This window comes from Corapipo altera, unplaced genomic scaffold, assembly GCF_003945725.1.
Source record: "Corapipo altera isolate COAL_440 unplaced genomic scaffold, ASM394572v1 48b, whole genome shotgun sequence".
Classification (NCBI taxonomy): Eukaryota; Metazoa; Chordata; class Aves; order Passeriformes; family Pipridae; genus Corapipo; species Corapipo altera.
The window spans coordinates 7234376-7252380 of NW_020884884.1; the positions used below are offsets into that span (position 1 = coordinate 7234376).

At 35.3% G+C, this 18005-nt stretch overlaps 1 protein-coding gene across 4 annotated transcripts in view; it reads left to right on the plus strand.

Moving 5' to 3' along the window:
* The window catches only part of MTA3 (metastasis associated 1 family member 3), a 133848-nt gene that overhangs the window by 99321 nt on the left and 16522 nt on the right, over nt 1-18005 (plus strand). For 2 of the 4 annotated variants that reach the window (XM_027641528.1, XM_027641529.1), the window contains exons 17-18: nt 6334-6365; nt 13003-13157. In XM_027641528.1, coding sequence (XP_027497329.1) covers nt 6334-6365; nt 13003-13157 — 187 coding nt within the window. Of the gene's footprint in view, nt 1-6333; nt 6366-13002; nt 13158-17566; nt 17737-18005 lie in introns of those variants that run through there. The other 2 variants (XM_027641530.1, XM_027641527.1) reach the window with 2 other exon arrangements.

An 18005-nucleotide genomic window follows, 5' to 3' on the forward strand; every position in this document is an offset into this window, starting at 1 on the left:
TCTAGCTTTGGTCCTTGATATAGCCAGAAAATGTTTTGAAATATTTAGCTACAGATCTCTTAGTCAAATGTGTGCACTGATATTAATGGAAATGCGAGCATGGAAAATAGATCTCAGGAAAAGTTGATGTTGTGTTACTCTCATTTACTGGAGAAGCAGAGTACTATGAAAAGGGTGTTTGTGACTCTTAGTTATTTCCCCAAATATATTACTGTTATGCTTCTATGAAAATGTTAAGAGCCTTGTCCTACCTTTCTCTACAAAGTCATTAAAACCATCTCTGACCCTCAAGAGATTGACCTAACAACCTTTTTACTTTTAATTTTTGCAACTTGCAAAGGAGTAGCCAATTTCTGTCTATTTTCACTCTCCAGTTGGAAGCAATAATTTTAAATATTTATTAGAAAACTGAAATGCTCTAAAGCTTGCATTACTGTGGTCAGGATATTCACTTGCTTTTTCTGAGGTACAAATGATGAAACTGAGGATGATGAACTAGTGGCAACTTACAGAGCCCAAGTACTGTGCCTGGAAAATGATACAGACCTTAATTAACCCAGGGTGTTAATCATTTATAGATCATTTGTCAATCATTTATAGAACTAAGCTACTGCATCTCATGTTTGCATGTCTCAAGTAATTTTTTTTCCTCTTATTTGAATTTTTGTATTATGAAACAATGAGTTTCAGTCTTCATTCCTCCAACCCCAGTGATGCAAATGGTGTTGTGACTTAACACAAAAAATAATCACCCAGGAGGAAAATATTTTTGTCCAAAAAAATAAAAGAGAAATGTCTTTTCCCCCTAGACTTTCTTAAAATTGAGAAAATTATTTATTGTCTTACAATGATAAATGTGTGGTGATCATTTGCCTACATTGAATTCACTTTACAGTTATCTCCCAAGTATTTGAGATTCTTTGATTACAAATAAAAGGACAGTCTTCCATTCTGAAGTGTCTGAAGACTGCCCCAACTGCAGAATATTTTTCAGTGGGAGAAGGTAAGCAGTGAAGTGCTTGGGAGGAGCAAAACCGTTTCTGCAAGCCCACGTTTCCTTGAATTTCCTTTGGAAAAAACTGTTCCTAAGCATTAGCATAGAACTGTATTGTGGATTTTTTAAATATATAGAGAGATTGTTTTTGTTTTGCCAAAGTCAAAATATAATTTCCATTCAACTGAAATGCTCAGCTTTACTGTATCTTGAGAAATGGGAGTTATTTCCCAGGGTGCAAGTACACTAGGAATTGCATAAGGGATTATTGTTAATTTTTTTTATTTTTTTTTTTACATTGATTTCCTTTCTTTCAAAAATATGTCTTTGGTTGCGTAAGGCTTCTTTGCCTAGAGTTGATTCACAAAAACCAAAAAAAAAAAGTAGGCACAAAACTAGAATCACATTCAGGCTTTAATGCACTAGTTTGAGTGTTCCATAGATCATTTCCTTTTTGTTGTACGAAGGAAATGAATGCTTATGAAAAGATTAGAGTGTTGTATTCCTGAATTCACCAGTGCAACATGTGCTTCTGATAACACTGATGACAGCAGGGATTAGAAAGAGCAAGGTGTGTGGGATGGCAGATGGAGGAAAGGGCACTTCATGGTGAACTGTCCCATTTCTGCGGTTGAATCGGTGTTTCCTTTTTAAATATACAGGTAAAGTGTAGACATGAAACTGCAGTAACACTGGCTTCTCTAATTGGCAGAATAAATCAGCCTTTAAAACAGCAAATGGCAACAACACTATAATTAAGTTAGCATTTAAAACACAATGCAGATAGCCAGAACTTCATTCCTGGAATCACTACTTTCCCCTAGTATTATTTTAAAGAATTACAGTTGCAGAAAGAGAATCCTGTCTGTTGGGTAACAGGATTAGCAGCATATTACCTCATGAATTACATGTTCTGGATTCAAGATCTGGAGTTCATACTCAAAGGGCTTCTGCATATGATTACTGTCAAGTAGCTTGATTATTTTTCGTAAGCTGTGATTGCAGAGCAATAGTTCTTAACAATTTTAGTACATAATGCAATAGGGGAGGCACCTTCAGAAAGTGCTCAGGCAGTGGAACTGGAAAGTTCCTGTGTCTGGGGAAAATGCTTTGTGATAATTTTGTACGTTTTTTCTTTTATTCATCTGTATATTGTTTCTCCAGTGTTTAAAATTTCTCTCTTGGCAGAATAAGGGTCTTCCTCAAGCTCAGTATTATTATAAGACACATATATATGTGTTTATTTATTTTTAATAATGCTTTTGAAGTAAAAATGTCACTTAATCCATTGCTACAAGCTGGTAGGGAAAAAATATTTGTGTTTGTTACTTAAAACATTCATTACCCAAATGGAGAAGAAATAACAAAGCAGTCTTCCTTCCTCAGCTGATTTCCCGAGGTGATCCATCCTGGATGAAAAGAACCTTTAAAATCTTATGCACCATGATAAGCTGAGATGTTACTAGGGTTAAACAACTCTGCTATTGCCAGTCTGCCTTTACTTTCCATGTGTAACATTACATTATCTTCAAGCATATTTATTCTGGAAGGTTTAGAAATAGGACATCTTTTACCCGTTAGTATAGTTGATGACCCCATTAGTATAAAAGGGAAAGAAATTATCAGAAAACTAAGTTTTCTATCAGCAGAAATAAAGAACAACACGTACACAAATAACACATGAACAGCTGGAAAAGGACTGGAATGACATTAAGGATGTGGGTTCTGTCCTGGCTTGAAGAACTGTTAAGGGAATTAAAAAATAACAAATTACTGGGGAATACTATGTACATTTGAAATAATTCTGTAGCTGACACCATCCTTTAGCAGTGCACTTTTTCTGATTTAGCCTTAAATGGTTTCACAGTGGGAAATTTTATGGTCTCATAGTGCCTGTAAACAGGGAGAAACACTTGATTGATCAGAATGGTTGGTAAAGCACGTTCTAATGTGAAGAAATTTCTTGTACAACTTACTCATTTCTATTTGAGTTCAAATAAATGTGTTGTAGAAAGAGCACAGAAGCATCTTAAGGAGTTTCAGCTGTTGGTGCATCAGTTTCTCTACCATAATACTTACAAACATCTTGTCAGCACTGAAGTTGCATTTACTGTAAATCACTCACATCACATCACCAAAAGCTCTTCTTAGTGATGATGATGTCTGGCCATTTCTGTTTAAAGTGGAGCAATCCACTTCACTGGCAATAAGATGAGAATCATTCTGTATCCTGGAGTTCCCTTTCTACTGAAGTAGTGCAAGTACAGATCACTATTTTGCACAAAATCATTTGCTGTAAGAACTCATTTATAAACCAGATGTCCGCTGGTGCCAGTTTCACTGAAATTCAAACCCGATTATTTAAATTCCCTAAGGCATTCTGAAACTTGGCAGGTAAAACTGAAAATCCAAAGTTTTGTTTTCTGTTTTGTTGAACACCAAGATATTTGTGGTTTTTAAATAAGCTCTGATACCCTTAAGCTTCATTGGTGTTTGCATTGGGGTGCAGACTTTTTGTAGAGGTTTCAAATGCTGCATGACTACCTTTTTAAGCAAGGACTTTCTTTCTTAGTTGCCTTAATTAAAAGTTTTCCACAGAATTGGCTAGTGTGTGTTCATGCATAATGTTTTGCAGAACTCTGCCAAGTCAGGGTGTAATTATTTTCTGGAAGAAATCAGTATCTCCTCAATTCTAAAATCTGAATGTTTGTGTATCAGAGAATATAGGAGCTTAATTTGAGTAACAATGGCACCTTAATTAGTAGTCTCTGCTAGACCCTAGAATCTTTTTACTATATCTACTTATTAAATAGTTCTTTCCCTACCTTTTGATTTATGGATATACTCAGGTCATTGATGTTTGGCGACTTAGATGATATTTCAGTATTTACAGCAAGAAAAATATAAGCAAAAAACAGAGAATGATTTTTATTGTATGATATAACACAGGGATATTTACAAATAAAACAGATCTTTCTTCACTCCTGGGTTTTATTAATAGGTTATCAGTATGGTAATATCCTGAAGTTGACAGCTGCTGGCATTGAATTATCAGTGTCCATCAGGTTTTCTTCAAATATACACTGTTTAACAGCTTCCAGGTACATTCAGCTGTTCCTCAGTTCGTTTTAGGGAGATACTCTCACTCAGTTGTCTGTGGAACTGAGAGGGTATCTGAGTATTTTGGGAGAATCATGACTAAGCGTAGTTTTCATAGATTTGGCATAGAAAGCTATGCCAAAAGTATGGCATGTCTGAGTAAGAGAGAAGGTTTTATTATTTGTATCTGAATATAAAAAGTGTGAATCTTTGTTCACTGTGATCATTTTGGGGGTGACTGAAATTGCTGTCTAATATATTTCTTCTATATTTCAAGAGAGAAGCAGCCTCTTTTTGTTTAACCTGATAATTCTGCCTAAGCTGAGGATTCCTTGGGAAATGCAGTTGTGCTTTTGGAGATAGATTGGTTGGGGTTTTTTTCTGGGTATTTAGACTTATAAATGGAAGGAGTCTTAAGAGTTTTTCAGGTGGTTATAGCTCCATGAGTGCAGTCTCTGGGTTTTCTCAGGAGCAGTCAGATCCTGAAATATTATTTTACTGATGTGTCAGAAAATAAGTAAAGTTGTCATAACAAAAATAACTTTACTGTGAAGATAAAAACTTAACAGATTATAGAGTTCTTCACTCTACTGAGATCTTCTCTTACTTTATAAGAATACCAAATATGTTCAGGTATCAGGAAACAATAGACTGTCACAGTATTTTGTTTTTTGTACCAGTTTAAAAATTGTCTGGAAGACTGGTGACCTAAATGTATTTTTACATACAATAATTTTTTGTGTGAAAAAAGAGAGGAAAAGAGGAATTCACAACTAAAATATTGCTGACTTTAGGTAGGTATTCACATTACAGCACCTTTATCAATGTAATATTAGTGATATCTTTTTTTTTAATTGATTGAGGAAGAAGTCTTGTACAAATGTAAATATAAACTAGATACAGGAATTTCTGATGAATATTGGAGTTTCTAAATAGTTTGAGGCTATTAAATTGTGCTTATCTTTGTTTCTATCAGTGATTGAATGATATCTTCAGACTGGTTAAGATGACTCCTCAAAATGAAAGAGAAATATCAGTTTGAGAGTTTAATTACCATTTTTTTTCCAGAAAAAGATGTGCAGCTGTTCTTTCTCATGTTCTTTTAATCTCTTTAATACTATTTTTAACAATAACAAAATCCCTGGAGAATTCTTTGTCTAAGTGATGCCAGTTGGAACCCCTCTAAGACTGGCAATTTGAAACCAAGGCAAGAAAAACAGACCCATTTTAATTATTGTACATTTATCTGAGTTGCAGGACTGAGACTTTGCTGATTCAATTCATGCAGAATTGTGTACATTTTATGCAGAACTGAACATAGTGTTGATAACTATCTTATCCTTAAGAACTCTGTGTGCTAGAGCCAATAAGATGTCTTACCCAAATTTTTGAGTGAGTCTGTGAGACTACTAGTAGCATCATCTTGCATCTTATAGATCAGCAGTGAATTTTCTTGCAGGTTTTTAAACTGTTTATGAGGATGTTTTGTTGCTGAAGTTGCACTGCTTTGAAAAAGAGCAATCTCTGTAATAGGTAAACTGTAGTATTTTAAAGCCAAAGAGAGATTTCTGTTCTTGGGGAAAGAAAAAAACAGAAGTAATTTGAGTTAAACAACAGGGTAAAATCTGTTACCTATTTGTCTAGTAGTGATTCCTCTGCAATTTATATAAATATAACCATGAATTTGCTTGACTGACTCTAGATTTATCATATAGGAGAGAATAGTTAACATGTTTGGATGTTACATCTCTCAATATACTTGTTAGTTTCAAACTGAGCATCCGTCTCAGAATTCTCATAAAAATGGTTGTCTAGTTTTATAAAACCTTTTCAAATGGGAACAGTAATGGAATTATGTTGATACTGTTTGTATTTCTTTCTGCAGAGCTAATCCTCCATGTTAAATGATGCCATATGTTAAAAGCAAAATGAAGAAAAAAAACACTTCTTGAAACATGAATTATGAATTAGTTCCATTTTTATATTTTCTTGCAGAAGAGGATAATTAAGCAAAGAGAATGAGTGCAGTTAACAGCATATTATAGTGTGCCATATATATTCAGGACCAATGATGATTCTCATGCTCATTTCATGAGAAATCTTTCCAGTCTCTTAATTTTTGATGTGTTCATTGTTGTAGCTGAATAGTAGCATCTTAGCCTTCAGGGTGAGCATGAGAAAATAGGGCTTTTATGGATAAAGACGATACTCTAATATGCTGTGGTTCTTTTGTTTTCCAGAATCATCCAGCCATACAACAAGAACAATAATGGTAAGTATAGATCTGTCTATAGTTGTGATTTTTTTCTTTCAAAATGAAGTGGATATAGTAGTGTCTCAAGACTTTGGCATGTTTTTTTTTAAAGTCTAATATCACTGTAGAGATGAAATGAGTCTGTCTTTATTTCACAAGAAATCTGGGAAAAAAAAGGGAGAGTTTGAATAGCTTTAGAGGTACCAGTGCTGACAGCTTGAGTAAGTCAAAAATCCAGTTACAATTCTGTGTTTAAGTCATTTTTGGTCATGTCAAATTAATGTTGCTAAAATCTCTTGCATTCTATGTGTATCACATGTGTCAGAGCACATTTAAAGTTCAAAACAATAGGTAATTTCTTGCATCACAGTCCTGGGAGGCCAGTTTCTGACTTTACCTTGAGTTTGATAGTTCAGGTTCCAGAAATAGAGAAATGTTTAAGGAGACAGACACACCTTCAGAAATGAGATTAGAAAGTTTTATGTATAAAAATGTTGTGGACTTAGTGTCTATCTTGGGTTTTTATAGGGTGAGAAATGTTATCAGCCTCTTTCTGTTTCAAACTCCTAAATAAAAGTTAGGTAAGGACTGGATAAAAATTCACATAAAGAAAACCTTTCTCTGGGAATGATTGATGCCTGTCCTGTGGGTGTTTGGGGAGAGGGCTATCTGTTTTTGGAAGAAGACCAGTTTTTGAGGCAAGTTTTGAAATTTTAAAATAAACCCCAACAAGACATGGTGTGAGCTTGTTTGTTTTCATTCCTACAGTTTTTAGGGCGTCACCTCAAGTTTATTTACCTCTTCTGTATGTACATTTGTGGGACAAGTAAATTCCCACACGGATTACTTGATTCTACAGGGGACAAAGGGTTAATGTATTTAATTACCTTTATCATCAATAGTTATTAATAATCCAGTACAAATGGATTATAAATAAGTAAGGACTACAGATCACAACATTTCAAAGTAGTAGAGACGTGTGAAAACAGTGATGTTTCTTTTTTTACTGGATATGTTGTAGTCCTTGTTGTTGTGAATTTGTTTTAAAAAGACACATTTCAAAATAAGATGCTTAGTTATTCAAGTGTATTCCTCTACTATAAAATTTTGGAAGGGATTGAAAAATTTTTCAATCTTTTTTCAATTCTTCATTGGTGTTGGGAAAAGAGTAAGGACATTAAAAGGACATTAATGATGAAGCTGGTGAAGCCTTTACTCTTCATTCCTCAAACCAAAACATGTCCAAACTTTTAAAGAGATAAGCAAAAGGTTTTTAAATAGCTTGAGCTTGAGTTCTCAAGGTTCCTGTGTTGTGAACCTCTCCAGACCTCTCTGCTGACAACTCAGGCCACTCAGACTAATGTTCTGCAGTCAGTATGCAGTAATTTTCCATTGCACTTAAATAAATAAATGCACAAATAAAAATAAATATTCTGTGTAGTGTGAAATGATTGTAGCCATATATCCACTCTTCTTTGCAATTAAAGCAAATTTAATTGAACGAGTAAAGAAAAATTTCTTACTGCCCAATGAATAAAGCTGAAAATGTGCTATTCCTTGCATTAGAAACAGTATGAGATTATATATTCAATATGGATGTCCTCCTATTTTTTGTTTTTGTTTCTTTTTCGTAAAAATTAAAAAATAGAAAATTTTTTAAGCATCCGTGTCAGATGAGGGAGAGAGAGGGCATGCTCTGTGTTTTAACTATAAAACAAATTTCTTCTTATTCTGTGGATAGATGCCTAGATTAGTCTTTCATTACTAATTTACTGATTTACATAAATAATGATTTACTTCAAAATGGTGCCTTTAAAGACATAATTTATTCAGAGATTATATAGCTTTTATGTAACTCCTATGACATTCAGAGGCTATAAACAGTAGTATTTTAGCCTAGATGCTTTGGCAAGACAACTCTCATCTTTTGGGGAGAGCTGTTTCCTTTTGCTTTTTTTGGTGTTTTTTTTCCTTTGCATAGAAAAGTAAATTGACTTGGATTTTCAGCATTACAGCTATTCTAGGTGTTTTGTGAAAGGTTTGATAGCAAATCCAGAAGTTCCAAACTTATACTTGTGTTGACTATTTGGTTATTTTCTTGTATATGATCTGTTGTTTGAAAATCTTTTATTTTTAGTAGTCTTTGGGTTTTTTAAATGAAATTCTATACCCAATGCGAATGTGTGTCTGCATGCTGCTGTGAACAGTTACAACTTCATGCTGTGTAGAGACTTTTTTTTTAAATTTTTACATTTGTCTTACATCTCTGTGAATAACTAAACCAGCCCCAAACCTTGATGCTTATTAAAAGTATAATGCTATTGCCTTGCAAATAAGAACACTTCTGGTGTGGCAAAACAGAATCAATAGCTAATTTGAACTTAAGGTAATTCTAAACTTGTTTTAAACTAAATCCTGTATAATTAGGTCAGTGCAAAATATATTGAACCAATTACTATGGATTATTACCAGTCATCTTGAGCATATCTGGTTTCTTTTAGTGATTTTTTTCCTTCATGTAGTGATCTTCTTTTTCTCTGCTTGATTTGATTTTTTTGTTTAAAGATGCAACAAAAAAATTTTTACGCTTCAAATGACTGTTGGTGTTATGTATTTATATCAAAGCTGGCTGTTTTTTCAGAGCTGGGTGTCTTTTCAGAATCTTTAGTGACTCTCAATGAATAAATACTAAGCCATTTATATACCTGTACAAGTTGAGAAACTTATAGACAGGAACCTCGACTGTGACTTGGGATCTGAGTCCCATTTCTGAATTTGTACAAGATTCCTCTCTTGACTTACAAATATGTGTCTTAATATCCTTGTGCTTGAAATTCCTCTGGGAGCTAGTGAGGACAGGAGATTTACCCTCCTTAATAAAAATACTGTCAGATAATTCTGCTTTCATATAAGGTGTTTGTGGAGTATATTTGTAGGTGTCTTTGCAATGATGTCCAAACTTTGTTGGATTTGTAGCTGCCACTACATCATATATCACATGTGTAGTGATTCTATACAGCCAATTACTTGGTTGCCCTGACACAGAAAAGCCTTATGCCTATTGCACCTTGTATTGAAAAACCTGGATTTACAGTTAAGCAACTGACTGAATTAGTAACTGTGCTGCTGCTTCCGGAAGATTTGACAGGGAGAGAGACATTGTTATGTAGCTTCTTCATGAAAGGATCTATTGCCTTCCTTGAACACTGGAGATGTCTCAGTTGCCCACTGTGGAATGAATCTGTATGCAAATGGGAAATCCATACCCCTGCCAGGTGAGTTTTGATGAGCAGCATTTGCGAGCAGCAGAAAAATATTTTAGCAGGGGACAGATGAAGCTGTATAACAGTCTTAAACTCCTCCTTGTTGAAAACCTTGAAAAGATTTCCTTTGATCTCTGAGGATGCGTTCAATCTGCAGCATGGAGACCCTCTGTTTGGCAGACGAAACTCTTCCCAGAGATAATCCTGTGCTGACTCAAATATTTGTGTTCTTTTCTGGATGTAATTTTCCTGAACCAGACCTCCCTTTGTCTTGCGCAGTTTTTCTTTCGAATGCGCTCAAAGTTAGGTTTTTCTCATGATGTCTTTTGAGCATGGGACAATTTTGTCCTGGAGGTACAAGAGATCTCAGTGAACATACCCAGATTGAGATGAAGAAGAACTTGGGAGAGGGGAGTCACCCTGTGGGGTGGAAGGTTTGTCCAACATGCAGCTTGCAAACTCTGGGTAAAGCTCCTGCTGCTGTGGTGCTGCTCTGTGATATGCCTCGGTATGTGGACCCTTAATACCAGTGACTGTGTTGCAAACTCACAGCACAGCTTATTAGTGATGTACATGACGTTTGCAGTCAAAATCAAACCACCAGAGGCTGATTGCACCCGGTGGAGTTACAATGAAATTACTGAAGCTTTCTGCATGCAGGGTTTTGAATGAGTAGGGCTTCTCTGGTAGCACAGGTGAGATTCCTGAGGCTTTCATAATCTTTCTAGCGTAACTGTGTTCTAGAGGGAGAAAATTTGAAATCATCATCATAATAATAAAAAAAAGCATTTAATGAGTGCTTTGTATGAAAGTTCATTTTGATCTTGATGTTGATATTAGTATGACAGTGGCATTGAATGTTTATTTTATACACACTGGTGAATGTACTTTTTGAGAGGAACTAATTAACTGATTGCCTGGTCAAGAATTTCAATTGTTTTGATTAACTTGAAATTAAAGATTATACGCTCCCTAACACCAACTGGAGAACAACAATCTTATTTTGTCTTATCCTTACGTGAAATGTAATTAATTTTTTCAAAGCTTGAAAGGGCCAGGGGATAAAGGAAATAAAAGAGAAAATTCTAACCAATTTCCTGCAACAGAAATGAGATTATATTGTAACTCTTGCATAATTTTCTCTAATGCTATCCCTTGCCTGGAATGAGTGTTAGGGGCTAATAAAAGCAGAAAAAACAGAAGTTCAGAACTAGTAACAACATCTGTCTCTGCCAGGGCAAAAAGTATTATGAAAAACCATATCCTTTTTCCATCAGGCTTCACTGTTTTTCAGAGTTTATGCCATAGGAAATACAGTTTTTATACCTTGTACATTTCCTGAATGTTTTTTGACTGCATGTCTTGTCTTTAGTAAAGGAAACATTCAGTGGCGTATTAGGAAGGAGCCTGAGAAAAGATATGAACTTAAACCCATTGATAGCTTAAACCCATTTTTGGCTGGGGAAGCACAACAAACAAAACCACCATTTGAACCCTTGAGTGTTCCTCTGTAATATATGTCATTAGCAATTGTCAGATATAAATATTTAGTGGGAAATCTTATGTCTGGTAGCATTTTCCATGCATGAATTCTTACTCTTTTTTTTGAGCACTACCCACTTTGTAGACTAAGAGATCAACATGAATTTCCAATTTCATCCCACCTATGTATTTTATCCTGAATTTATTCTAAATAACAGTGGAATTACTTCTAGTAGCATGCCCTTTAGTTCTTCATTCCCACCAAAATCAATGCAAAAAAAATGTGAAAGCCAAACTGCATTTTAGACCCTGAATGAAAAAAAAAAACCAGAAAAAAATAGGTAAATATTTATAGGGACTACAAAGATAGATTTATAACCCTATGTGCAAGAACAACTAAATTCACCATAACCCTTGTTTGTTTCTAAGATGAAGGAAAATAGTTTAGCTCTAAGAAAGATTTATATGTGACTCACTCAAATTCGATGTCTTGTTTCTCCTCTTCTTGTTTGGTTTTATTGCATCAGATTAAAGGAATCACAAAGGAAATGGCTCTTGCTGTAGCATAATGAACTTGCAGTATATAATGAACTTGCGGTAGCATAATGAGCACTGGAATTTTTTGTTGAATACATGAAATTTCTCCTACTGAAGGGAGCAAATAATGTGGATCGCAGTGCGGTGAAATTTGTGTCATAATGTGAATATAATGCATTGCATATGAGTGTAAGAATTATTCAGAAGAAATAAGGCCCTTTTTTTTCTTTTTTTGGCTGTTATGTTTTTATGACATGATTTCAGTGATCAGTTCTGTGTTCTGTTCTGCTGGTCTTTGTGGGTGCAAGCAGTCCCTTCCTTACTCAGTGGCTGTGCTAGTGGTTCCCTAGTTAGAGGGTACTCCCATGAATGTGCAGCACTGTGTGAATTGTAGGAATATTGCAAAAATACTACCAGTGATGTGGAATACTGGTATTATTTCAACAAGAAAATAGTACTTCTTCCTAAGAGAACATGATGTTGAATTATAAGCCAGATAAAGTACGCAAATTTTCACCTTCGTATAATGTCTTCTATCATATATGTTTTAATCGAAGGTAGTTATTCCTGTTGGTAGTCAATTATGTGGTAAACACAATTCAGATTTCCAAGATTAATATATTTGTCATGCTGTATTCATGGTATATTCATCCAAAACATTAGCTCTCCTCATGTATCATAAAGCAGATTCTCTTGTTAGATCCGAGTACTTACTCTTGTGGCACGATTACTCCAGGTAAAGGTTTAATAGAAAATTAATGCATTTTTATTGTTTTCTGTTATAAAATGAATGCAGACGTATTGCAGTAGCTCTATTAGGTAGCAACTGGTGATTAAACCTAAAAACCATGGCAGTGGTATGATGGTATAAACCTCTACTTTTTTGCTTCTGTTTAGGTTAGCAGCAGGTCTGAAGCACTTGTCTTATTTAGTGACTTTTATTTAAAAAGAAAGACAGGCAGAGTAAGGATCTGTGAAGTGAGAAGTATGGATTTTTTGAAATTAGTTCAATGCTAGACATAGATGAAAAAGTAAGTCTCGTATCTCATTGCTTGGGATGCTAGTTTTTTGCTCTGAAAATATTAATTCTCTCCTAAAATCAATGGGTTTCTGAACTGCTCAGTTCATAGTATTGATTCAATATCTCTTTGTATAAAATGGCATTACAGTTAGTTAATTTACTTTATAAAGACCTTTAAAACCTGTGGATAAAATACACTGATGTTTGTTGTTTGTTATCTGACCCTAAGGTACTGGTTGGGGAAGATGAGGTTGTTTTTGAGATGTGTGTAGGCTGCCCTTTACTGCAGAATTAGTTTATAGAATGATGCCTATTCTCAAGCAAATACCTTTCCCTTTTATTATGATTTCAGCATGCTGCTCCCCATATCCATATGACCAATGGTAAGGCCTTGCAAACCAGTGCAAGTGCCATTAAGACAAGTACCATTCCAGTGATCAAGAGACAGAGGCAAAATTGGCTTGATGCTTCAGAAGATGGTTTCTTTATAGCTACAGAAGAGACCAGGTAAGAAAAATGAAATCTTAGCAGGGAATGAGGCTTCACAGCATATGTGTTACTGATCCACTATTTGAATAACAGTTTTGGACATTATTATTTGAGGTTGTGTTACAGCAAAGAGCAGTGTTATGTCAAAGCTTATGCCAAACTTAGCATCTTCTATTTACTAATATTATCAGTATTTCGTTAATAAGACTTAGAGCTACTTCTCTGTGGCAAAGATTAGAACCTTTTAATTATCATTAAGACACTACGGATTGTTCAATAAAATATAAATACATCTACAGTGTAGGTTATACTCTAAAATTTTCAGAACTTGAAAAATAGCACACAGCGGAGAAATATACAGCCAATAGCATCTTTTCCAGACTAGAAATTGATTTCCTTTAAAAACAACTAAGATGATAATCTTCTTCAGCTTTTCATTTACAGATTAATTGGTAAAATTTAATGAGCTTTTGCTTTTCCTGGTAGAGCTTGATATCACAGAAGAATCACTAGTTTTCTGGAGGTTCCTCTTTATTTTTCTTTCTCTGTTAAGATCTGGCCATTCCCTGATTTAATTCAGACTAAGATAAGAAGTTATAGTCTGTTTTTGTAAGCTGTGCTTGCTGGGCCTGTTATTTAAAAACCTTTAATATCTTGCAAGGGGATTATTGCAGTGAGTAACATCAGACTGCTTCCCACTTTTGTGATTATTTCATAAGCCTGGAAAAGCTGATAGTTGAAGAAAAATGTAAATAATAAAAGAGGGAAGAAAAAGAACATACGCAGATATGGAGCTAGCAAAGGAAAACATACACATTTAGTCCCATTAATGATAGATTCATCTAGGAAAGTTAACATACCAGCACATGACAATTTGATGGTTATTTCAAGATCAGTTAAATATGTCACTTCATTTTGCTTTAGTATGAGGAACGCAACAATTCAGAGAGAGTGGTAGGAGGCTGATGAACTCTTAGGCTTCTAAATCCAGCCCAGATTGATGGCATTCACTACTTTGAGAGTTGTTTGATGCAAAGATCTTAGTAGTATCAGACTAATCCCTAATGATTATATCCTGACACTGGTAACCTTTTCAAGTTTTAGAATTTTCAATTTAATTTTTTCCCAATTATTGTAGAGAAGTGCCTGTGAAAGGGTGAGATGAGTCTTACACTGACGGCGACTCCCCAGTGATCTTGGAGGCAACCCAAACAACTTACCTAGACTAGATGTTTAAATTCAAGGTGGTCAAGGTATGGTGAGATGAGGCCCACCTTTGCAAATCACTCAACCATGATAGCTCTGCTTGTTCTCATCCCAGGAAATCCCCCTCCCTGGCTACAGATACCATATCCAGGCCAGGGAGCAAGGCAGAACTAGCACCGTGTAAACAAGGGACTTAGTCCTCAGGGCTCTGCATCTTCTCCAAATAATGAAAAGCTTAAAGAGTAACATTTGAAATCTCCTGGTATGGGGAACATAGGACAGTTAAACCTCACTGATACTCCTCAAACAAGGAGGTTCTTGAACTTGTGCTGCTGCATCACTCTGGCAGGTTCTGGAGCAGCACAGCAGGGAATGCTCAGGGACTGGCATGGGTTGAGCCCTCCCACTACAGCTGTTTCTGGTCTGACAGGAGCTGACCTCATAGTTTGATGCCAGTACATATGATGCCACCTTTCTGCTGTGAAAACAACACACCAAGAAGTGTTAGTGCCTCTCTCACATAAATCTTCAATGCTATAACTATTGGGAGACAGCAACTTCTTATCCTTTGGAACTCAGTTTCACATGAGAATTGTTCCTTCTTTCTCACAGGGCTTTTCCTTTTTTTTTTTTTCTTTTCCTGTCCACATCCTGTCCCCCTTGATTCCTTCCCTACCTCAGGTGTATTTTCTTCTTTCTAAGTTTTTCCTTTGGTTCCTTTCGCCTTTACTCCAAGATTATTTAAAAGAGATGATGAAGCTTGTTCTTGTCCGGGCTCACAATTGTCTCCAGCCTTTAAAGCTCCAAGTGGAAAGCACTGCCTGGTTCAACTGCTAGGAATGTACTAATGTCCAAGATGACAATTGAATGCTCTGCTCTTTGGAGGAAGGTGGAGGAATACACTAGTCCCTGACAGCCAACCTATCCTCTAATAGATCACTTAGCTCAGCACCTCCATGATGGGTTGAATGCAATATAATTGCAACGGGAAGAGATATCTAGAAGGAGATGTTTGAAAAAGCAACACACAATTTACCCAGTCCTGACATAGAAAGAAAAAAAAGTAAAAAATAAAAATCTGTTGCCAGGTTGCAGCCATTAGGTTCTGAACATGTTCTGAACACTCAGCTCAGACATAATCATCCCATTTGAGGTAACAACTCATTCTTTAGGACACTTGTTTTGTGCCCAGTCTGTTTTATCATGTGAATTTGTTAATTAAAAATACATATAAGAGAGACAGTGCTAATTATAGCAAGAGGAAAAAATATTTTTTAGTATAATTGAAGCCTGCAAAAGGGAAAATAATTTTAGTTTGCAACAGACTGTTGATATTATCTGAGGAAAAAGAGAATAATATTATTACTCCTAAACTAAATGAGATACCAGTCTGTTTCAAGTTAATCAAACCAAAGATGCACACGACCATTCTAAACATTATTATTCATCAATAGATTAGATAAACACATGTATTTATGACTAAAGATCCATTTTAGATGATATTTTTAAAGAAATTATCATCCTTTTCCTCTCTGAATTTAAGCAGCAATCTTGTTCCTGTAAAGTTAACTCTTATATATCTAATTGCTCACAGATTCAAGATATTTGTAGCAATGGGATGAGCAGGGAGCTAAATATTCAAAGCAGTGAAAATAATTATGGAAATTATATATCTTGTAAACTTTCCAAGGTAACCCTTGGAATTACCCTACAATTTTAAGGCAATGCCCTTCACTCTGCACTCAGGCCATAGTTCAACAGTGCTTGCAGGTATACTTAAAATTTAGTATGAGCATATGTATCATTGAAATAAAAAGAGTGGAGTTTACATCTGAAGTTCAACATATTTTTAGGTGCTAATCTGGCCTTCAGAGTAGAACAGGAATGTATTTTATATAAGTTGTAATGTGCATCCTCATGCATTTCAGCTTTTTTTTTTTTTTTAAAGTTTTAGCTGTTCGAATGCAGTTATTTGTCAGTATCTGCACATCTGGGGAAAAATGGCAGCATAATTCTCATTTGTATTTCCCTCTTTCTCAGCCCAGTTGCCTCTGCAAAGCCGGGCACTGTGCACATTACCACAGTGCCTAGCCCCAGCTATTACAGTCCAGAGCTAGTCTGGGGAATAGACAGAGTTTTTCCATCTGCCTACGTGTTAGTGGCATGAAGGAATCATCCTTATGAATTTTTCTATATGTATGTGCTGATCCCCTTCCTGAATACCCATCAGCATGCTCAGTGAATTTTGCCAATAAATATAGAGGTCCACAGTTTTCCTATTTCATCTCTGGTGACAAGCTGCACTCTCCATTCAAAAACCTTCCTGATGCCTTTGTGCATCCAGCTCACGTGGGATTTCCATGCCTCCGTTCAGTCACAGGCTCACAGCAGGAATTAATCTAGGCAGAAAACTAAGGTGGCAGTTCTAGAACTCTTACCTTTTGACATTACATCATAATTTTATGTTGATCTTTGCTGGATGTAACATTTTTGTGTTTTTTCTTTGTTTGTACTATTTTTGAATGAAAAAGGAATTCTCATTTCGTACTGTGAAATAACTTGCTCAAGATCTTAATCTAAAGTATAAATCTGTTTACAAAATTAATTGAAAAATCGGTCTTTAAAGAGCCTCATGTTTATCACTGCTCACCAAGAGAATCTCCTTATTTCATTTTAGTATACTTAAACATTAGTTGCTAGGATTGTCCTAGCACTAAGTGCATGCTTTAGGATTAACCAAAAGTCTCATAACTATAAAAGAATTTTATTCAGGACATTCTACTAAATGGGTGACTAGCTGTGATGTGGATTCTATTGTAGGCCTGGCTAGAGGTTAATGTAGGAAATTACCATATTCTGTGGAGTTAAATTCTTTATACAGAATCACTGTTCTGGGAGCTAAATAATAATTGAAAAAAAAAATGAACAGTTAATATTATGGTCTTCAGAAGTTTAATAAAAATGTAATATATTGGCTTAATATCGTTTGCATTATATAAGACATAACCATAATCTGTGAGTAAAATTAATAATATAACTGTTGAACTGTTGGCTGTCAAGGTGAATGTATCTATTGATTAAAACTTTTCCTACCAATTCTAGGCATGCAGTGTGCATACAGTCCCTATATGCGTAACAGAGCGCATGTGCATGCTAATGATCATACTTGTGTAGGGACAGCTGAAACACTGGTTGGTAAATGAACTATTTTTTTTTTTCAGCATTTGCATTATAAGAAATGTGTGGAAATGTTTGGCTGAATGCATTACAGCAGCAGATTCTATATGCTTTCCCTTCATGGGCCAAAAAGCATATTTGCATATAGATCTGCAGTTGAATGACTCGATGCTTGTTTCCTTTCAGTGCTGAAGCAGTTAGAAATCTTCTCACGGTAAGTGCAACTCCATTGGGAATGAGTTAACTGCAACTGCTAAAATTAGAACATGATCTTTAGCTGTTACCAGCAGACATGGCTTTCTTTCTTGCTGATAAAATGATTTGAGAGGCATCCCTGTGGCAGCATTATATAGGCAATTTTCATATTCCTCACTTCATGTTCTGTCTCCAAAAGGAAAAGCTTCCCTTGATTTGTTGAGATACTACATAAGGATATCACAATAGCTGTGATAATTACCTGATACCACTCATTTTTATTTATGC